The following is a 23,332-nucleotide window of genomic DNA, read 5'->3' on the forward strand; positions in this document are numbered from 1 at the left end:
TTTATGCTCTTAAATGACTGTTTAAAACCAAAAAGGATTGCAAGAACCTGTCATGTATTTATTTTTTTGTTGCCTTTTGCCTCCTCGTCAACAGCTGGCACACACACACAAGATAACAAGATAACTTATCAGCTGGCGGCTGACAAACATTTCATAGTTCCAGCTTCTTGATTTGAGAATTTTCTACTTTCCTTTTAATTAGACATCACAAGCGAGGGAAGAAACCAAATGATAATAAATGCTCATAGGCAAAACATGCCCTCCTTTATCACCATAATTTACAAAATTAACATTATGACAACATTAAGGCTGAAAACTAGCATTTGACACCAATCTCTTTAGGAAAGTAAAGTAACAAGGAGTCACCCCCCCCCCCCTTTTTTTTTTTTGGCCATTATAAAAAAAATATATATATATTTTTTATTTTTTTTAAATAACCTCTGTGCAAGGGTTCTAAAGGGTGAGTTTACCCACAGAGGGCAAGACTGCCTTGCACCAGGCAGAAAATATACTCTTTAAAGCTGTAAAGTGGGGTCTTTAAAATGGGCAAACTATAGGCTTTCACATGCTTTTGAAGTCGGACTCAAGTGGGCAGTGGAGGAGTGGAAGTTTTTGAAGGGGCTTAACTTAGGAAGCAGGTTCACCTGTTCCCCTGCGAGGAAGAGATCGTGGCTCGTGTTGCATTTCAGTAATTAAAAATAATGAGAAATTATGAATATACAAATTATTGATGAATCAACATTTGAAACTTGACAGGTACTTGAATATTCAAGAATGTTGACTAGTTCAGGAAGTTTTTATTTTTAATTGTTTGAGAAATGCTTTACTAAAAACAGCATGCAGTGAAGTGAACATAACTAAATATATTTCATTAAGTTTAAGATGATGCTGATGATTATTAATACATTTATTTGCTACCTGTATGCATCGAAACTATCAAAACAGATAATGGCTTTTCTAATCCTGACATACTGTAGTTTTGCCTGGAGGCCTAATTATGTGCTTGCTAAGACAAAATTTACATTGGATATGAAATGAAGTTTTCATTTAGGGGAAACGGTTGTTCAGATGTCATTTTAACTACCTGTTGTTGCAGAGTCCTGATATCAGTCGATACTTGTAGAGATGGGTGTACCGACAGGTGGCTGGACTTGTAGGAGGACATTTTGACAGCTCTGCAATCAGCTTCAAATGTTTCCATGACAACAGTTGTTCTTGAGCTAGAGTAACAAAGCAGGCAGAGTTGGACTGATTGATATGAAACTTTTAAATCTGAGCAAACATTATTGAAATTCTGTTGCTGATCATGTGTGGCCGGTTAAACTGTTTTACAATGACAGAACTAGTAAAGGTGGTCTGACTAAAAATGTAATGAAAACTTTTCTAAATGTTCCATCCAAGGTGAAACCGAGTTTCCTAAAAGAAAGTAATTCTACCGGGTGTTGTGAGCTCCTGATTATATCTCTGTTTCACTTTCTTCTTTAGGACACGAAGAGTCTTTTGGAAAACCTCTGCAGCCCTAGAAATGTGCTTCGTCTCAGGGTCGGCTTGCCGAAAAAATTTAAGCATGTGTTGGGAAGCTGAGGGTTTGGTCCACCTAGCGAGAAAAACAGATAAAAGGGCAGTTAGAGTTCCTTTGATCCTTTTCTGCACAGATTATTTGAGGTAAAACTGAGGCGTATTACCGTTGCCTGACGTCGAGTAAGTCTTCATCTACATCATAAAGGCTTTCTTGATGTGATGAAATAAGTAATTCTTTGATGGATGAAGCTGGAAAATGTATTTTTTGATCAGCATGAGACATTTTAAAAATATCATTTCATCTATCATGTTCTTATTCTGTAATGATGATATTAAATATACATGGATCAAAGTAACTTGTTTCTGAGATGCTACAAAGTAGTTCACACTGGGAGTAGTTGAACACCAAAACATGACTAAGGAGATATACCGTTTGAACTAAAACTAGAAAAAGGAATAACAAAAACAATAATTAAATTGACAATTCACATGTGACGTTTCATTTTCAGTTTATCAGTGAAACTGTTCAAGCATCATGTATTTATGTGAGCAGACTAAAGACACGGAGATCTCAGGGAGAGATCTGGGGCATTAAAACACGATGACGTTAATGCTGCGTAAGCACCGAGCAACACTTGTCCTTTTCCACTGCACAAAGTTCAAGTGGCTCAGTGACGAATGCATGACCGGGGCGTTCCTGCACAGCGGTCAGGATTAAAGAAAAAATGGAAGGGGAATGGTCAAAGGGGTTTCAAGGATGGGGAATGTAAAGTACAAGTGAAAATCTGTAGTTTCTTATTACAGTGCAAAACCGATAGTAATCTGAGTAACAACCACAAGTAAAAAGTAACTAAACTGTTTGACTCACTAACAACATATGAAGGTAGTTAAGCTACAGCCAGTCTTCAAAATATAGTTAAACAACAATAACAACAATCTTTATTTAAAGAGCACATTTAAAAACCAGCGTTATACCAAAGTGCTTAACATAAGAGACAGAGAAGTAACACGAGTATTATAAGGCCTTAGCAAAGTATCAAATATACTCACAGGTCAATGCCACTAATACACAGGGGTAATATAAAATGCATATTAGAATAAAAACATAATAAAAGCACAAGCCACAAAGTACAGCAGATTGTTTTGTTCACTTCTGCCACACTGCTTTGTATTAATGTACAGTACTTTTTAAATATTATGTGGTATTTGAGTCTGTACTTTACTTTAATATTTCAAAATTTTAATATTGATAACTTGAGAACTATCCACATGTGTTTTTAAAAAGGTTGATATTTCTAGTTGTTACAAGTGAATTTTCACTGCTTTTCACATACTTAACTTACTTAACTAACTTACTTTAAAATAAATAGATGCCATTTTGGAACATTAAATTAAGTAATTTGTCTGGTATTTGGTGGTTTGCGTGGGTCCTCCCCCAGTACTCTCCTCCCACAGCCCAAAGACAGTTAGTGGGGATAGGTTAATTGGAAACACTAAATTGCCCATAGGTGGGAATGTGAGTGTTAGCCCTGCGACAGACTGGCGACCTGTCCAGGGTGTACCCTGCCTCTCGCCCTAAGACAGCTGGGATAGGCTCCAGCGCCCCTTAAAAGGACAAACAGAAGCTGGATGGATGGATATTAAATCAAGTAATTTGTCCAGTATTTGCAGTTTTTATTATTAACGTAGCATTCAAAATGTTGGTATTAACAAAATATTAAAATACACATTAAATCATTTGATTTTAAATGATTAAAATAAGGCAACAAAAGGTGAAAGTGTTCACTTGAACTTTACTGTGAACAAACATTGTTTGTTTTAATGTAATAATGGATTGGATTTATATAGCGCTTTTCTAGGCACCCAAAGCGCTTTACAATGCCACTATTCATTCACTCTCACATTCACACACTGGTGGAGGCAGCTACAGTTGTAGCCACAGCTGCCCTGGGGCAGACTGACAGAAGCGAGGCTGCCATATCGCGCCATCGGCCCCTCTGGCCAACACCAGTAGGCAAGTAGAGTAAAGTGTCTTGCCCAAGGACACAACGACCAGGACAGAGAGCCCAGGGATCGAACCGGCGACCTTCCGGTTACAGATGCGATTCCCAACCCCCTGAGCCACGGTCGCCCACAATGTAAATGACTCTGTGCAGAATCCTAAATATTTCTGTATCCAGTCAACTTATTTAAGCAGTGCATGAAAAAAATTGAAGAAAAAAATACAATAAAATAATTTTCTCTTAAGAAAAATGTGTTGGATACAGTAGATCTGGTTAAATCAAAACTTTAGTAACGTGCCATGCACTGTGATATTGCTTGAATAGAAACTTCTAAGAGGACAGTGCATGGCACATTACTAAAGTTTTGATTTAACCAGATCAACTGTATCCAACACATCCAGCTCTTTTCTCTGAGGGAGAAAAGCAACTTCAGCACCAACAAAGAATTTGCTACATGAAGACAAAGTTCTGGTGAAAGAAAGCTGATAGTGACCCCAAGGGAGGAGTAATCTTTAAATGATTTCTCAGAAGTAAAAACAAGATGAAACTCTTGGGATGATGTGTGAACGCTCCCTCTCAAGGATCTCTGGGTTAGCCTTGTGATGGTGTCAATCCTCTCGTCCATTGAGCGAATGAATTAGATAAGAGGTTACAAAGACGTATGGATGGAGGTTTTTAATGAGATGACTGGGGAAATAATAGAAACGTGGACTGAACCAGCTCCATGCTGGCCAAGTAGCATCCCATCCTTGAGAGCTATGTTTTGATGTTGTTGCATAGTCACTGACCTTAGAATTCATTTAAGGGCACTTAAAAGACCAAAGAACCTATTTCTGAGTAACTTGTGTTATTCCAAAGAGTCCATGTAGCTCAAGTCATGGTCAGGCTTAGCGGTGCCTTTTGGGGCACAATGACCTGACAATTTAGCACCATTTACTTTGCATCCACTGAAGCCCTCAAGGACTATTTATCCACCCAGTGATAGTGTTCACTGTGTTCTTATCTGAAGAACTATACTTCAGTACCAAGTAACAATATGTCCTGATACTGATATCATTTAACCCTCGTTCTCAGTAATAACTAGAGACACTGCCTAAAATATCTCTGCACAGGCTGGTTCATAATAAATGTATTGCACCAGTGAGCAGTATGAATTATATTCTGAAATCTATTTTCTGGGTGAGAAGAAGCTGGTTTCATATACCCCAAATCCTGAAATTATCCTGAAATCATACTTGGTTGATTATAGGTTTCACTCTAATTGTAAGGCTGAAGAAGTTGAAAGCTGCATAAAATGTGCTTTCTTATTCCATTACGTACATTATAGCCGTGCCCAAAAAGAACATCAGTCGTTTCAGTTCTTCCAGTTCAATTCATGAATTTTATCTAATATTTATAAATGATCCAATATTTTTCATGACAGTTTCAGCAAATACATAAAATGCACAAATAAAAATATACTTACCGGTCAGTGTTTTGACATCATCTGCTGTAAAACTTGGAAGAGAAATGCAGGAAATCATTACAAGACAAAGGCAATGAAAGTATGCCATTCTTACTGTCACCAACAATCCAAGATCTGAGAGCTGTGTTTGTGGTGCAGCGTGCACTTGTATACTGAGAAACCTGGGAGCCCAATGCCATGGTTAAGTAAACCAGCTCACACTTGAGTAACTCAGAGACTTGGTGTTTCTCTTGTTCTCACTTGAAGTGTTTTTACATTTTTTTTTCTCCTTTCTTCTTTTCTTTCTGTTTTTACATCTTTTGTAACAAACGGCTTGAAAATTCAGTGATTTGTGTTCATTTTAAGTGAAGATAAACTCTCCTGCTAGAGACGTTGCTCAAAAGTAATTGACTAATAGAACTTTAAATACAAGGATTATTTTTAATTATTTATGAAAATCTTTTGCAGTCTGGGACTGTTTGACGTTTCCTCCCTTGAGATGCTCTGCCAGGCCTTTACTGCAGTGACCTTCAGTTGCTGCTTTTTTGTGGGTCTCCCTGCCACCAGTTTTGTATATAATAACTGAAAAGTTGTTCTATTTTGTTGAGATCAGGTCACTGACTTGGGTGCTGAACAGTATCCCATTTCTCAAGAGACTCGGGTTTGTTTTAGGTCATGCACCATGAAGTGCCTTCCTAATCAGGTTTGCATGGTTTGGTTGAATCTCAGCAGAGAGGATACACCTGCACTGCTTCAGTAGTCACATCATCAGTAAACACCAGTGACCAGCTTCCACTGATAGCCATGCATACACATGCCATAACGGTATCTACACTGTGTTTGAGAGATAATGTGGTGGTATGCTGTGGATCATAATCAGGTTTGCTCCTTGCTCTCCCATCATTCTGCTACAAGATAACCGCGGTTTTATTTGTCTACAGCATTTTTCCAGGACTGTGCAGACTCTTTTAGAGGTTTAATGACAAATCTTTCTGGCCTTCCTGTTCTTGAGTGGAAGCAATGGTTTGCACCTTGTTATAAACTCTCTATATTTCCATTCTTGAAGGCATCTCTTCATTGTAAACCTTGTCAATAACATCAGAGAGTGTTCTTTTCTTGGCTTGGCCAGATGTTGTGAAGTTGTTTCTTAACTTCCGTGATGTTTCAGGCCTTTTACTGCGTTCTTTCTTGAAGACAAGATTTTTGATTTGGCCACTAATAAAGATTTTGCTCTCCCTCTCTGGTTATTTTGTTTTATTCGGGATAATGATAGCCTCCTTTCCTTGTACTGACCTCTTTTTGGACTTCATATTCAAAATTAAATTGAAAAGTACAAATGCAAATCCAACACCTCGAGTCAACTTCAGATACAGAGTCTACTTTATTTGGCATGAAATGGGTGACAGGCCTTGTCATGAAACCCCTTGTCAGTCAAATTTCTGATTTCTTTTTAGCCTCTTTCAATTTTTATTAATAAAATTCAACCACATCTTTGTTTGATTTAAAATCAATTGTGGTGGTGCACAGAGGCAGTCTCTACATTCTTGGTGTGAAAAATGAAGAAGTGCACATTTTTGAATTAAAAAACTTTGGAGGGTGACTACACTTTTTGCAGAAAGATATGATTATATTAGTCAATGGATAAAATGCCCAATAACTGTTTGCAACTTACTTTAAAAATGTAGAGCACTCTGTATCATTTATTTCTTATACTAATTTACTAACCTAATATACTAATAAACTCACCAATTAAACATGAAAGAGGATATAGATATAAGATAAATAGTTTAAACCATTATAAATGGATGTATCCACATCTCTTTTTTCATGAAGCCAGCTCCACAGGGCACCTTTAAACAGAAAAGCAAGTGAAACTCGGCTATATGAACCCCAATAACAACCACTTATTTAAATAAGATCTCTAAAATGAGTTTCAATTTCCAAAATTAGCAGTTTAGTAGAGATCCGTGCTGTTAATATCATAAACATTTTTACAATGATGCTATTCATTTAATCCATATTTTAAAATACCATGCAAAGCTGTTGTGCTGAATGTGTTGGCTGCTTAAACAACATTCAACCTAGCAGACTTCCAGAAACGCAATATTAAGGTCATCTACGTACATGTGAGGGCTTGTCAGTACCTTTTTATTTATTTTTTTCTTCTGAAACTTTATTGTTGTAATAAAAAGTACACAATAATAGCTGCAGTCATCTTTGGCAGATATACGGCCCTGCTTCCTTTTTTCCTTCCGTCCTGCTGAGTATATTTTCAGTTTTATATTCCGTCTGCAGGGAACAGTGACACAGAAAGGTCACGACAGCAGTTCCAAAATTTCCCAGAAAATTTTCCATCACAAATACTCCAGTTAGCACACGGTTTCCAATGCTGCAAGTGGAGCCAACTGTGAGAGTCACGGCCCATTGAAAGTTGAGCTCAGTGCTAGAAATTCATGCTTGACATGTTGCTGATGTAACTCCGTGATGCCGTTTGTGTGTTTAGTGACTTCAGCAGTGAGCTGGAGATCATCTCACCTCTTCTTTTTTTTTTTTTTTTTTTTTTTTTTTAAACACGGTGGCTGCTTTTATCTTTCAAACTTTTCACTAAATAAATCAGAGCTTGTAGAGGATGAAGCGTGTGCATTCCTTCCACCATAGCCTGATGTATTATCATGCAAATATCCCATTTAATATCTTTTATTCCGTTTTACTGACAGTCCATCTCTAACCGCTGTTGCTTTCTGCAGTTTCCACTTTCACATCTTTTTAGAATAAAAGTCCAGCAGTAAGCACAAACTCAGTCCTTTTGTTTATTTTTACCTGTAAGTTGCATATATACATAAAACACTTACAGAGGGTGACAGTCAAAACTGAAGCAGCATACATCAGTATGCAGCCTACCCAAGCCACAGGTTACAGACGGCCAGTGAAAGTACATTTTTCATTCAGTTCTGTATAATAATAGAAAATCTCTCGTGTCATCTTCGTAAAACCGAATATTATTTATTTATTTTATTCAGTATAAAACAGTTTGATGTTAATATCTAATCGATTGCTGTGTGGACCTTGGATTTTTTTTCTAGTAATTATCTAGTAGTATGTTAGTAAAAATAATAAATATTTGCTCCTTTAAAAGTTCTTATTATAGGGTCCTTTTGAATATTTTATCAAACAATATATGATACCAGGTTTAAAATGTATAGCGCAACCACCGGTATCACTGCCATAATCTAAAAACGCAGGAAAAAATATCAACTAACAATCTGTGTCAATCCAGCTCAGGCCAAAAGTATGAATCATTACATGAGTGTGTGACATACACTGTGAGGCCCAAACCTAAACACTCACTTCTGTGCCTTGGAATATAAGGGTTTAACTGTTACTTACTCGGCACATGCTCAGTGGGAAGTGCAGAGTTACTGCAGAAATTCTCAAGGACAAAACTGGTTTTGACAGAAGGAATTTACTTTGTGGATGTACTGTAATTTTTTCTGCTGCTTGATGTTTTGCTGACTGTGAATTTTCTTACCTGGAGGCTATCTGTTTAAAAATTTACAGGAACAACCTGTGCTGTTATAGGTCTTGCTAGCTAGAATGAAATATTGCAACACAGGTGTCATAATGGGTGTCATGTTAAAAAATGGGAATACTTCACTAGAACTAGCTGTAATGTGGCATTCCAACATTGTGTTTTATCCTTGTTACAATCACTTTAACCTGCATACAGGCATCTGTCCACCTATTTTATTTTCTTTCCTGTCGTGTCTTTACATTGCTGTGCTAGCACAGTAGTAGGAGATCTTGGAAGTTGGCTTTTGTATTGGTTATTAATTAAATTTGGGGAAAGTCCTCACACTGCGACTGCTGCTACAACCTACGTAGGAATGCAGCATTTCAAGTTGATCGTTGCGTTGATGATCAAACTGAACACTGCAGTGTTAAATGAAATAATGATCCACTTGCAACTGAACTGGAATACACAGACGTCATACATACACGACACAATATTTGGAATTCCAACAAAGAAGAATATCTAGTTGTGTTCCAGCAGCAGAAAGCTAGTTTTTATAATGTAGCTGCTGGCTGTTGTTAATATTGAGGCAAGGATGATGTACCAGGAAAATGACAGAAAAATGATTATTATCCTGCCCACATGTATTAAATATTTGCCACACCTGCAGTTAATTAAGAATAAGCGAACTGTGGAACTAAATGCCCAAGAGCACACCCATAGCCTTGTCGTTATGTTGCACAATGAAAACACAAAAGTCACTAACAACAATCAGTTTATTTACTATCATAAAAGGAAGGGTGGGGCAGCAGCACAAAAACATGACCTGACATGTCCTGACTACCACTGTGGAAAACTGAAGGCCTTTTGGAAAACAGATGAAAAACCTTAAAGAGACTAAAAGAAGCCCAACTGCCTTCAATTCAACCACTTTAGACTAAGAACACCTACATAGAAAGGTTTAGTCTCTCGCAGCATTGCCTCCAGGACAGGCCCCACCTGTTCTTTTTTTCTTTCTTTCTTTTCAAAGAAAGGGAAAAAAGTACATGTGCTGTCATCACTCACCTGTGAGAAGCCAGTGCAAGCTTTTCTCTTCAATGGCACACAAGTAACATATCCTGTTGGGTTCAAACTGCTTGTGACCTTTCGACCAATGTGTATGGAGTTGGAGATGTGGTGTGACAGTTTGAGCAGTGGAAGCAGAACAGCAAAAAGGACAATGGGAATAATTAACTCTGCCCCATAGATGACAAAAATCATTCAATTAACCCGTTAATGAATTAATATGCTGGCTGGAGAACTCCAGATAACTTCACATAAACAAGAAAAGAAAGAAAAACCAACAAAACAAAAACGTCTGGGTTACTATTCCCTGGTTTATTGTGGGTAGCAAAGACAACTGTACCGAGTTAAAGTTCAAGGACCAGGAGACACAGGCTAAAGGAACAGTTTGTAAACAGCTGTCTGTTGACCTTGTACTTGTTGGTATTCTCTGATCAGTGACCTCTTGGTGAAAAGACCCAAGTTACTAACTCACAGAATTAAACTACTCAGTTTAATGAGACTGTGCTGCAGCCCAGTTCAGTTGAAAACAAGTAGTGGAACAGGCTCTTCCAATAAAACGTAGCTACCTGTGCAGCGTTTTCTTTTTGTTTTTGGAAAAGACAGAAAAAGTATTTTTGGCGCACAAATGCAGTATTAAGACAGAAATCAGCAGCTGGGCTAGCAGATTCTAAAGTGTGAAAGTAGACACATGTAGACCCACAGGGAGCTTTAACATGCCTTGGATGACAAAGTTGAACTCTGTAAGCGATTTATTGAAACTACAGCAAACATGTTATTTAACACTAAAACCATTACAGAAAGTTGAAGATGCACAGTATTTTCACCATATCAGGATGAGATTCAGAAAAAGAATTAAAAAAAAAAAAAAAGGACTCTAACAATACTGTGAAGCTTAAAATGTTGTTTGCCAGAGAAATGCAACACTCTGGACGTTTGCCTTTTTATTTGATACAAAAGATGGAAACAGTAACACAAACAACTTGCAATTTATTCCAAACCAGTGAAGTACTGAAGCCTGGCACCAGCGCTGCCTTTGGGAAGTTTCTTTAATTTTAGTCTGGGCCCGTATCAGAGTGCTGTCGAGTCAACTCGGTGGTTATTTGGAGGCTATTATTTTTGCTTTTTATTGTAAGGTGCTTGCGGTACCTTTTCAGACATGACATTACTAGGTAAACCACAGGAAGTTTGGGGGGATTTAAAAAAAAAAAAAACAAGAAAAAAAGAATACGCTTTCTCATCATTGTTGGAAATATCCCTGTCAAAGGCCTGTTTTAATCCTGTATCCCCCTGTGACGATATCCGCTTCATTTACCCAGCTGAAATTTCTTTTATTTTTAATTCATTTTTAGGTTTTCTGTTAAACACAGCGGCAGCTACATTTTTTTTTTTTTTTTTTTATCATAGGTGTTAAGTTTCACTCTGAATAATTATCAAATGGGGGGGGCAAACAGAAGAATGGAAGGACTGTATATCTTTTCCCACTGGATATCTCTAGTTGTCTAAAAGTGAAACCTCATCTTTCCTTCAGTAGATCTGACATTACCCACCTCAAGAGTCTTTTACAAAGATGTCTTTTTCAGAAGTCCATACAAAAATAGCAAGAACAAGATATACATATCAATGGGCTCTGTGCATAAAATACTGCTGATTTGCCTCAGGTGCACATCACGATGAGGACGTGTCTTCTTAACTGTTCGTGTAATTTCCAAGGAAGCTTTGACTGCACATAAAGAGAGGGTCCATGGAGGCCACTTTGGCAGCGATAAAAGAATGTATACAGTGGAGGACGGCTGTCAGATTAGCAAACTCCAGCTCCTGAAAAGCACACGTCAAGGACAAGAGACGCACTGATTAGTCCGTTATGTTCACAATCCAAATCACAGTATTTAAAAAAGTTAACAGGTAATTGTGGTTTATTAATTAATTTGGCAGTTGTGGCTGATGCTATCTGCACTCTCCACATCTGTCACAATACTAGGAGTTGCACAAGAGAATGATAACAGTGTATGTCAGGGTAACTAGCTTCTTCCAGCATGATTTATATGCAGCCAGGTCATATTTAGACAATGACTTTTTTTTTCTGGTAATTCACTAGAGTGGATTGATGTGATTAAAGTTCAGTCATTCAGCTTAAATTCAAGAGGTCTAACAAATGTAAGGCAATAATGCATTTAAAAAAAAATCAACAATCTGGTTCACTGTTAAAACGAAGGAATCAACTGGCAACACTGAAATACCTGAATGACAAGAGCGCTCTCACTCTTGTCAAAGTCTGCAATCAAGAGACACTTTCAGGTAAATACAGAGGTGTAAACCACCGGCTACAATCAAGACCAAGAAGGCCAGATTACAGTTTGTCAGAAAACATCTAAAAGAACCTGCAAGGTTCTGAAAAAAAAAACCTTTAGACGGACGAAAAGTGGCTGCAGGAAACACAGCAGTTTGTGCTCACGGGTTCTAGACTTCTGACACTGGCTTCAGAGAGTTTTCATCCAAGTATTGAAGAAGGATCCTTGAGTCCTTACAAGTCTGTCCAATTACTTAGGCTCCCATTTTCAGAGTTTCACATGTATAAAAATGGCCGTAACTCCTAAACAGTTAATAAAATATTTGAGTTAAACCACTTAAATAAAGCTAAAAGTCTGCAGTTTAATCACATCTTGACTATTTGATTTATGCACGGTGCTACAGAGGCAGAGACTAATTAGAAATCCCGCACTTCGAGTCACAACTAGTGTAAAAGAATCCAACTAGAATTAAACAAGTACATTTAATTTTATTAAATTGGGGCAAGAAATGTTTTATTACCTTCATTTCTATCTGCTTGCTTTCGGGATTCTTAAAAAGGAGCTTTACCCTGGTTTTCCCGTCGTCAGAGGAGCCTTTAAGTTGAGAGAACTTGTATCGCCACAGTATTGTCTACAAGGGAAGGATAAAAAACACAGCAGAGGGGTTTCAATAATGAGCACAACAGGCTGCATGATCAGGAAATGTCATTTTAATGTGCAGTTGAGGAAACACAGCGGACCATCTTTAAAGTTATTTTATGATGGATTTTAACCAGTGCAGAGCTGCTAAATTAAACTCAAACTGTCATTTTAATAAGAGCATACTATTCTTGAAGAAATAAAGGTCTTAATGGAAGAAATTAATTTGTGCAAAATGTTAAATTTAGCATTTTTTTCCCCTCAAATAGCTACAATTAGAGCCTAAGCAAACATCAGTAAGGAGATTTTGAACTGTCATCTCAAAACTAAGAACAGTTGAAGCAGTATGCCAACAAGAATTGTGAACTCGGTAAAATGTCACCTTTGAAGTGCTTTCAGAGCAGGTGAAGCCTGATGCAAAATCTATGGTGAAGCACAGCACATTCCCCTGGCTGCTGCACATGTAGCTTTTGGACTGGTGAGAGAGAATTGACATCCATTAACAAACTGGCTGACACATTTTGTGCATTACATTGCTGTACAAAGGTACTTAGTACCGCTCTGCATTAGCATCCACAGCCTTGCATCAAACCCAGAGAGGAATGGTAGTCTTGCATGCATTCACAGCAGTACCCTGAATACATTTGTAGTATAGATAAATAAATAACCTGCTTAGCATTCACCATACATCTGTGTAAACCCTCCATTATACTGTTTTTATGACAACACAAAGTATGCTTTACTTTCCAGCAGCTGTTTTGATTTGTTATGCTTTGAAAAGCACAGGTGTAACTAATCCAATTAGCAATGGCTGTGTTCCATTTAGCTGTGCCAGAATGATCATGTTCAAGGTTAATGTTGCATTCACTGACATTCACTACACCCAAGTGTCACATGCCAAAATGTCCACTGTAAGAAATGTGTACAAGAATGTTAGAGTATTTGATAAAAGTTCAGAGTATGGATTCAGTTTAATTTTATTTTCTCGATGTCAGCTGACAACAGCAATCACGTCAGTACAATTTTTACTTTTATGTTCCATGAAGCAAATCTGCTCCACCACACCTCAATGTGTGCAACTGGATTGAGATCTGGTGCCTGTGATATGGGCCGCATCCAAATTCTGACCCTGCCGCAACAGAAATCGAGACTCATCGGAACATTCAACATTTTTCTTCTACAGCGCCAAATCGCAACAACAGTCGCCTCATGGCACTTTATATGGTAGACCCCTATAATACAGACAGAGAAAAACCCAGCAATCATATGACGCCCTATGAGCAAGCACTTTGGCAACAGTGGGAAGGAAAAACTCCCTTTTAACAGGAAGAAACCTCCAGCAGAACCAGGCTCAGGGAAGGGCGGCTAGGATAAAGACATGCTGTGTAAGAGAGCCAGAGATTTATAACAAGCATGATTCAATGCAGAGAGGTCTATTAACACATAGTGAGTGAGAAAGGTGACTAAAGCAGAAATACACAATGCATCATGGGAATCCCCAAAAAGGCTACAACTATTGCATCATAACTAAAGATGGGCAAACACTGTGCAATTTGGGTTTTTTTCCATTCAGCAAAACTCAAACTGCACGATTGACTCGCAGGGGTTAGACGTTTGTAGGTCATGATGCAGGGTCTCACACTATACGGCCCGATGCTCTGATGCGACCTGAGTGCTCACACTGTGCATGTAACCTTCATGTTATGGACACAGAAAATCTGTCGCTCGCTCTCCCTCTGTCTTTCACTCACACAGACGCGCACACACCACCACATCAACTTTGCAAAATTGCTAATGAAAAACATTGATCAGGCAGCTGTGATTGAGTAGCAATGTCCATCCAATTATTTTCACGGTTGTTGTGGTCGTGATAATTTTGTGAGGCCACATCGAAAAGGCTCAGATGAGCTTGCCAAAGTTGTGCCTCCATCACTTGTGTCCAGATCACATGCTGCACTGCCGTGCTGCTCCGTCTCTTCACTTTCATTTCTGTGTTTGCGTGTGCGCAGAGTGAGAGGCTGCGGTGACACCCTCAAGACGGCCGACAGGATTTCAAACAGGTTTGATTTTCTTACGACCAAGATTGATGATCGGGAGCTGGTCGTGAGGTGTTAATCGCTTCTCGTTACCCCACGTATACTACACCATGCACGATACACGATGAAGGCGAAACTCGGGCCGATCACCAAAACGGATCACGACTCAAAAATCGGCTAAAAATTATCCAAAAATTGCACAGTGTATGCCCAACATTAGGGAGGATTCAGGGACACCTGATCCAGCCCTAACTATATGATTATAGTTATATGACTGACTAACTATACTACTTTTTCTAGTCTTCTATTGTCTAATTGTGGTGAGCCAGTGTGAATCGAAGCTTCGGTTTCCTGTTCTTAGCTAACAGCAGTGGCACCTTGTGTGGTCCTCTGCTGCTGCAGCCAATCTGCTTCAAAGTTTGATGTGTTATTCATTCCTAGATGGTCTTCTGCATACCATGGCTGGGTTGCAGCAAGTGGTTGTTGGATATTTCCTTTTTGGGGGACTTTTTTTCTCTTTTTGTTTGTTTGGACCATTCTCTGTAAACACAGGAATGGCTGTGTAGGGAAAAGTCCCAGAAAATGAGCTGTTTCTGAAAGAAACACACCAAGTTGCTGCCAATGGATTGGCTCATTTGTGTAACAAGCATTTGAACAGTTATGCCTAACAAACATTTATGCCGTTGAATGTATATACTGTAAGGTGAAGAGTCTACAGCAGTAAAGTGAACTATAAGCAAGGTTTTCTTGATCCTTGAATTATGTGGGTATGAGAAAAAATACATTTAGTGTAATTTAATCGACTTTTTTCAAACTCACAATGTTAAAACAAGCAGATGTACGCCAATGAAACATTGCTGTTATTTGGATCCTCATACAAACAGCATGTTCTAATTGTATGATGGACTCATTGTGAGTATAAAACGGTTATATATTTCATCAGTCATACATCATAGGCATTTCCCATGTGTAGAGCTCTTGTGAAAGTCTGACATGTTAGGCTGGCAATATCTGATAAGAAGAGCAAATCTGTTTTTGAAATGTATTTATTTATTAATTTTGGTCTTGAGCTGTTGGCACACCCAGCATCCTGTGCGGCGTTCTGATAATGTCAAGACACATGACACGGGAAATCTATTTTAAAAGGTATACATTTTTAACATTCATTTTCCTGCTGGAACACAAACAAGCATGTGTTTTCCAATTCTTTTCACGCAAATCTTTTGAAAGCACTGATGTGTAAGCTTTTCAGCCTCTGCGGAGCATTATGCCTCAAAAGGCTTCTCTTGCCTCACGACTTCATTTTTCGATTGTGCGGTCCACTCAGTTGGAATGGCAAGAAGTGTATTCTGATTTTTGTATTTGTGCTATATTTTCGTTTTATGTCCACAGACAGCAGGGGCATGGTGGTTTTTAATTATACAGTGCAGTGTGCAGAGAATGTGGCAAGGGACTGTACAGTCCTTTTACTGAAAGTGTTTTGTGCTCACAGACCTCAACCGCCCTGTCTTTAGTGGTGTCGTGAATTCAGCTGTGAAAGGAATGGGGTGAAAAAATGAAGAAAAAAGGAAACCCACAGTAGCAGGCCAGCTGCTAAGTTCTTTCTGTCACCAAATGTAAGACTCTGTTGTGACACGGTGAGCAGTGACTACACTTCACTAATTGGAAAGGATTTTTCTGAGGGAATTAGCAACATGAAATATTTTTAAAGAAAATCTCCTTAAGTCTGACAGAAGTAGGAGCATGTGTGTAGAAGGGAAAGAAAACACAGGACACAGGGAACGCTCACAAGTGTGAAGATCTGCTGTGTCTGTCATAATTGATCATAAAGGGTGTCGAGGAGATGAAAAAGAAGGGTGGTAACGAAGACTGTGAAGGACGCAGATGCACTTTCTTAACCACTGAAAAGGTGCTAAATACGTACCACAAACAGCTCCAGCCTGAGGCAACGTTTAGCTCACATCTGACCACACCCTGTGTCACTGTGAGGGTAAGTGTACTTAAGTGACCACACCTAACAGAGATGTCACAGTGTACTGCCCTCACACAATGTACAACACAGAGATCGAGGAGAACAGGTTGTGTTGACGCAAGCTGTTCTCACAAGCAGATATGTTAAAAATGTCTGAGCTTGTGAGAATTTGGAACACCATCAGGACAAACTGCCATGTTTGCTGACGAGCATGAAATGTATTTGCTACTTACACTAAATCAAGATGAACTTTTCTAACATTATATGAAACTGAACACGAAGTTGTTTATTCAATGGCTGCATGCCTTCTAACAGGAAGCTGTTAAATAAAGAAATTACCGAGCTAAGGCGGTGGTGACAGGTGTTTTCTATTGTAACCAAAACAAATGGAATCCACCCTGAACTGACCCCACCCTCTACACATCAGTGACTAGAAGAACTTCATGTGCTGGACGACAGCCAGGCACATGGGCTGGTGTCAAGCTGCTTATGTGATGTGTCACTGCCTATTGCTTCTCAAAGACTTCCACTGTTTAAAAGGGAAACGGGTTGGGTTAGTTGGCTTTTAGAACAACATATCTAAACAATGAGTGGATTTGCAATAAAGGCTGTTCGGGGTGGATTTTCATGACTAATTGGTTATGGCTATATACTCAATGATATTAAGCCTTAGCTTTATTTGATGCTTATTAGCAAATGTTAACATGCAAATACACAAACTGAAGATAAACATGTAAAACTTCACTGCAATTGCAAACAGAAAGTAAACAAAAAATATTTTAAGAACAAAAATACAAATTTTTCTAAGAATTCATGCTCATTAAAAAAGACTTTTCAGTGACCTGCAGCATTTTTTTTTTAACCCCACACTGAGGAAAGTAACTCGTAACATTCACCAACACTTTGACTGTATTGAATGTCGTAGCTGCACATAAAGTGTTAATTTGAAAATCCTCGGTGACATGTTTCTCAAGTTGACAAGATTTTAAGAAAGAAAATGTATAAATCAGTTATCATCAACATCAGGTGCCTAAAGTAACACTTGATTATTTTGATAGCTTAATATAAAAATATTCAGAAATGCCAAATCCTGGGTCATTACCCAAATGTAAAATTTGAACAGCTGATACAGTGCAGCTGTTCTGGGTTTTTTAATTATTGCTTTCAAACTCTCTTTATGTTTTAAATATTCAGCCAACATAAAAGTGCCGTGAGACCATATAGAAACGTCGTCCACTCCCCGCTGTACATCGTTTATGTCAACAGGCCGATATCGGTTAATATCAGGCAACAGAAAATGTCCCCCAAAATTTTACCGTTATTATTGTGGAAATTATGATCAGATGAAAAGTTCTTGAAGCAGGTAGACAAAAAATATGAAAGACAATGCACTTAAAGAGGACAAGTGCACCACCTACAGGGAAACACAGTTTGCAATATTCATCACCTGCAAGGAAACTTAACTTTAAGTTTGTTTGGTTTTTTTTTTTACCCCTTCTAGACAATGAGTTGTATTGTTCTCTTGACCTCAGACATGCTGATGTTTGAATCACGAAATTTCAAATTTAGATGCATCACTCCCGTTGCCACTGATTTTCAGTCCACTTCTTGTGTAATTTGGGATACATCGCCTTTTTCTTCCTGTTCCCTTTCCTTAAGAAAGCCTTCTTGACAGCGACACTAAAGCATTTCTGATGAGTTTCAGTGAAAAGTAAATGGTCAGATGCATTTCACAGATTCTGTCAGGTCTTTGCTTTATCTTTTCCCATTTATTTATTTTTTCCTAGGGACGTAACTTCATCTGCTGTCGTTCATATGTTTTGGGGTTTCTTTTGTTTTGTTTCTTTTAGGCCTGACCACTTTTCCAGTTTCTGCCATTCTTTAAGGAAACGCTTCACATCATGTCAAGATATGCCATGTTTCCGGCTAATAGAGCTTTAGGAGTAACACTGATGGTGCAAAATTACTATTTTGTGCCTGTCAAACTGTTATCGTTGGCATTTTTTTGCATAGTCAAGTAAAGAAATGAGAAAAATACTGTGTTTTTGCTTTTTTATGCTTGAGGTTCAGTAGCTCAGGCAAGTAAACAAACAAACAAACTTTTCTCAAAAAATGGTCAAGTACAAGAGGTGGACTGAAAATGAGGGAACAAACAGCCAATGTCCAAAGAAAACCTTTGAAAAACCCTGTTCAACACCATATTTACCAAAACAGTCATGTATTTGTGGACAGGCCAAAGCAAGACAGGTTCTGCATAACCCATGACTCTAACATGCTTGGTGATATTTCAGCTTATACCATACAGCACAAGTGAAATAGTAAATGGTAAATGGCCTGTATTTATATAGCGCTTTACTAGTCCCTAAGGATCCCAAAGTGCTTTACATATCCAGTCATCCACCCATTCACACACTGGTGATGGAAAGCTACATTGTAGCCACAGCCACCCTGGGGCGCACTGACAGAGGCGAGGCTGCCGGACACTGGCGCCAGCGGGCCCTCTGACCACCACCAGTAGGCAACGGGTGAAGTGTCTTGCCGAAGGACACAACGACCGAGACTGTGCAAGCCGGGGCTCGAACCGGCAACCTTCCGATTACAAGGCGAACTCCCAACTTGAGCCACAATCGCCCGAAATATGACAACTTTACTGCTAATCCTGAGTTAAAAGACCCCCATTGGTGCCATGATGGGTTTCATCACCTCCAAATAACCAAAAGATTAAAAATGTGTTAGAGGACACACGCTGGGCAGCTTTGTCTGTTAAACCCTGTACTCATACCCATCAGCAGTGTTTATGTAATGCCCTGATCCAGTCAGTTTGAAGGTTAGTATACGTTGGATTCTGCTGAGTGCTCCTCAGAAACCACAGGAGGCTCGCCTAATTGGCTGGAGAACAGAGATTCACAGGCAAATTGAAACCCTTCATCACTTTCATTGGCTTCCCAAAGGACAGTGTCCCACAATTGCATCATTAAAGACTGAAAAAATGCTACATTACCATATTTATGTTTGGTTTCATACTAATAGGGAGGGAAACTGCCCATGCAGCCTCAGCTTGGTCAGAAGCATTGAGTATATAAAGTGTTTCAATGCCCTGTCCAAACGGCCAAAGAGAGATTACCTGTATTCATAATGCCATTCAAATACATGCAGAAATGTTGGGCATCAATCAGCGGTTTGACATCAGATTGCATTGTTAGAGATGTGTGTCAGTCTAGTTGTTTAGCCTGGATTTCAGGCTGTCCTGAATGTCACTCGCAATTTGACAATTGACACTGATGTTACATCAAGAGCGGATTCAGCCAATCATTAGCTGGCAAAGAGCTGACTGTGTGACTGCAGCATCAAACACCCCTGCATATTATCGCTCCCCTTTGAAGCTAATGTCTGGCACAGCAGAGGAACGGGATATTGTTAAAGCAAAGAAGAGAGAATGAAATCAGGTCTATTCTTCATCCGTCCTGCAGTTTGGGTTTGCTTCTGTGCTGGAAAAACACGGCCAGTTAATGTACGAATGTGTCCATGCCTTTTGATGTTGAATGCAAGAAAATACATTAACATTCACAGAACTTTCTGACTGTCTTCCCTTTGCTTGTGTACCCCTTTGTCAGCCTACTGTACTGGTCACATCGATCATGTAGCACAGGCTGCATAGAGGACACGAAACCTGGACAATCAAATTAATGCCCTGCATCTTAAGCACCCGCCGCCAAGTTAACAATTTAATCTTTGTATGGCTCTACTCAATAGGACACATTTCACCCACAAATCATCTGCCATTAACATTCTTATTTATAATAATAATGATATACTAGACCATTATGTTATTGAAACTTGGCAACTATCAGCTGCATACAGCAGGATCTTTAACATGCATGAATGAATGATCAGTAATTGACCCTTCTGGATTACTGCATATAATATTCACTGTTCTCTGCATGCGTTATTTCAATGCAAATAATTGCCTGGTGAGTGCTGTCTTCCTTATTTAGTTACAATTTCTATGTCCAAGTTACTTCTGAAACAATGGATCCTTGATTTCAGACAGAAGCAGACAGCGCAAGCTTCACATTTCTTGACAGTAATTACATACTTTTCACAAGTAGATTTTTTTTAAGCTTTTAAAATGCAAAGATAACATCTGCATGAGTTGGTTGAAAACTGCCTCTGGCTGACTATTATCTTTTTCTCAACATTGCAGTGCCCGTTTCTGAGCCAGAGTTGGCCTGATGCCTTTCTCCAGGTTTGAGAACTGAACATAACACAAGGTTACACAGCACAAAGTTCTATTTTTATGAGAAATATTTGTATGTAAAGATGAAATCAGCAGGCTAAATCATTCTTTAATTTCTTCTGCTGCTGCCAGTCTTCGTGGATATAGATAGAATCTGTTCGAGATTAATGCGCAAGATTAGACAATATTTCCAGATAACACAGCACAGAAACCCTGTAAAACAGGTCTTAAATTTGGAGCTAATGGTTTGTTCTACATGAGCAGTACACAACAAATAACATCGACATTGAGGACTCATCCTCTGAAATGGTATTTTCAACAGTCCTCTGGTTCAATTTAACAGTAAACAGCCAATCAAACTGTTACCTTCATCGTTGAATAGCTTTGCAGCACAGTCATGTCAAATAACCGACTAACCACAGACGCAAAGCAGTAACCAAGCTTCCAAAGAATTTTGTTTTGCAAGTCCAGAGTGCCACAGAAATAATCCTAAACTCTGATAGTTTCCATAGCTCGCTTTCACAAAGTGGTGTAGGCAGAAAAGTCTTAAACGTAACACTAGATCAACACTTTAGGTACACATGGGGCCAATAAATGTGCTGTTTAAACCATAAGAGATAAGATAAGTTTTGTTATCTCTTATCTCCCTCTACTTAAACCTCTATAACGTCTCTGACCTTTATGTTTGTAGAAAGGTTGACTCAAGGTGGCCTGAGAAATGCAAGATTTACACTGGCCTCCAGGGATGAGCTACTGCTGCAAAGCTATAATTCTAACAACTGTAAGGGTTTTTTTTTTTTTATCAGAAACATATTTATAAATAGTTGCATTGATTTTATTTTTAACAAATTTTAACAACACATGCCTGTTTTAAAACAGCACAGAGTGCGATATTATTTTATCGTAATACAATATCTTTTAAAGTTGATTTTAAGCGCGATATTCTATAAAGCACAGTGAACCGCCTCTAACCGAGCCAGTCTGTATCTCCCACGGTTCGATTGTTGGCTTTTTATTTTTTGTGCGATGCACAGTGCCTGAAGACATTACAGTCTGGCCTGTTTGGATAGTGCAGCGCCCACAGAGCCTCGCATGAGCTCCGTGTGCTCTGATCTTCTAACTGTAGCAGCAAAGTCAAACGCATGAATTAAATATTTTGTTCAGTGATTCTCCCTGTTACAATGAACAGCGTGTTTGGGGTCACAAGAGTGCTTTAACTCAGCGCTCTCTCCAATCGTGCACATGTGAACATGGAAAGTGCAAAAAAGTGTTAAATACAAACATTGTTGGGTTGGAGCAGTTGATTTTATGCCCCCACCCCCCCAGCATACATGCTGAAGGCCTGATGCCATACATTTATTCCCTTCTTTGTGACTGATAGCACATTTATGGTGGCTGCCATGAGCATTGAACTGGGTTTTTCTACTTGGAAGCGTCTGATCCAGTGTTTTGAAGACCGGTCCAGATGCAGCCTTCTGAAAGGCTTAGGGGTGCAACATGATGTGCAGCTCAGAGAGCTCACAGATTTGCCAAACCACCAATTTTGTTCATATTGTTCAAAGTATTCTGTTGTAAAACTGAACTAACCCATTTCGAAATGCTTGTATAGATAAAAAAATGAATCTCATCTTTGTGGTTTATCCAGCTAATACCGGTTTCAGAAGTAACACCCCAGAGCGTATGGTTTGTGTGAGGTGACACTGAACAAAGAGTAGCATATAAGCCTGCAAAGCTGCTGTGGTTAATGCCATCGGTCCATTATGCTGTGAATCAACATTGTTAGGGTCAAATTTCAGGTTATTTCAGCTAGGTAGAAATGCAAGGCAAAAACTTATTGACCCAAAATGTATATTTCTTTACACTGTTCCAAGTTAAAGCCTTTTGACTTGAAATAAATTAAAGGGAAGAGTTCCCTCAACTTCTCAAGGCTTTGTGAAAAGTATAGAGTCCTGTCTCGCTGCAAAATATGTTGGTCCACAGAGAAAACTTAGCTTCACTACAAAGGCACTTAAAGTGTGAGCTAGCTGTATTTTCATGGCAAATTGTAGGGGTGGGACTGGTCATTCTGAGAACTCGAGGTTCCCTTTTCATTTTGCTAACATATGGTTAACGCAGTGAGAGGGTTTATTTTAATTAAACCCATGACGTTTTCACCTAGAGAAGCAGGGAAATCAGTCATTATGAAAATACGAGGAAACAAAGTCTTAAGAAATCTGAAATTACCTTTGCCTCTGACAACCATCAAAGACGTAGTTTAGATCCTGCCCATTCAACACTCATTCACATTCAGTATCTAAGCAAATGGATTACACAATACTTACATAATGGGATTGTTACAACCCTCAGGAGACCTTTTTATTCTGAAGAAAAAATATGCATAATAAAAACTTGTTTTGTTAAATAAATGATGAAACAAAACTGATTGTTTCTGTTTGTAATAATAAAAACAAATTATCACACTGAGTGCCAAAATCTGCACTCTTTTTATTTAAAAATCCACTCAGAGCCATCAAACTCGTTATCTTTGGACCAACAATGCGACACAGTGTATCAAACTGTGCCCATGTCCCTTAAGATCTCACTGATGAGAGGAATTTCTGTTTTCAAGCAGCTGCT

At 38.7% G+C, this 23,332-nt stretch overlaps 1 protein-coding gene across 2 annotated transcripts in view; it reads right to left on the reverse strand.

Moving 5' to 3' along the window:
- Positions 1-9,460: 9,460 nt before the first annotated feature.
- The window catches only part of sntg2 (syntrophin, gamma 2), a 108,907-nt gene continuing 95,035 nt past the window's right edge, over positions 9,461-23,332 (reverse strand). The window contains exons 15-17 of one of the 2 annotated variants that reach the window (XM_080870680.1): positions 12,854-12,946; positions 12,353-12,463; positions 9,462-11,359 (exon numbers count right to left, since the gene is read on the reverse strand). In XM_080870680.1, coding sequence (XP_080726806.1) covers positions 11,231-11,359; positions 12,353-12,463; positions 12,854-12,946 — 333 coding nt within the window. In that variant the 3' untranslated portion in view covers positions 9,462-11,230. Of the gene's footprint in view, positions 11,360-12,352; positions 12,464-12,853; positions 12,947-23,332 lie in introns of both variants that reach the window. The other variant, XM_080870681.1, reaches the window with a different exon arrangement.

The sequence above is a fragment of the Rhamphochromis sp. 'chilingali' genome (assembly GCF_963969265.1).
Source record: "Rhamphochromis sp. 'chilingali' genome assembly, chromosome: 21".
NCBI classification, from domain to species: domain Eukaryota; kingdom Metazoa; phylum Chordata; class Actinopteri; order Cichliformes; family Cichlidae; genus Rhamphochromis; species Rhamphochromis sp. 'chilingali'.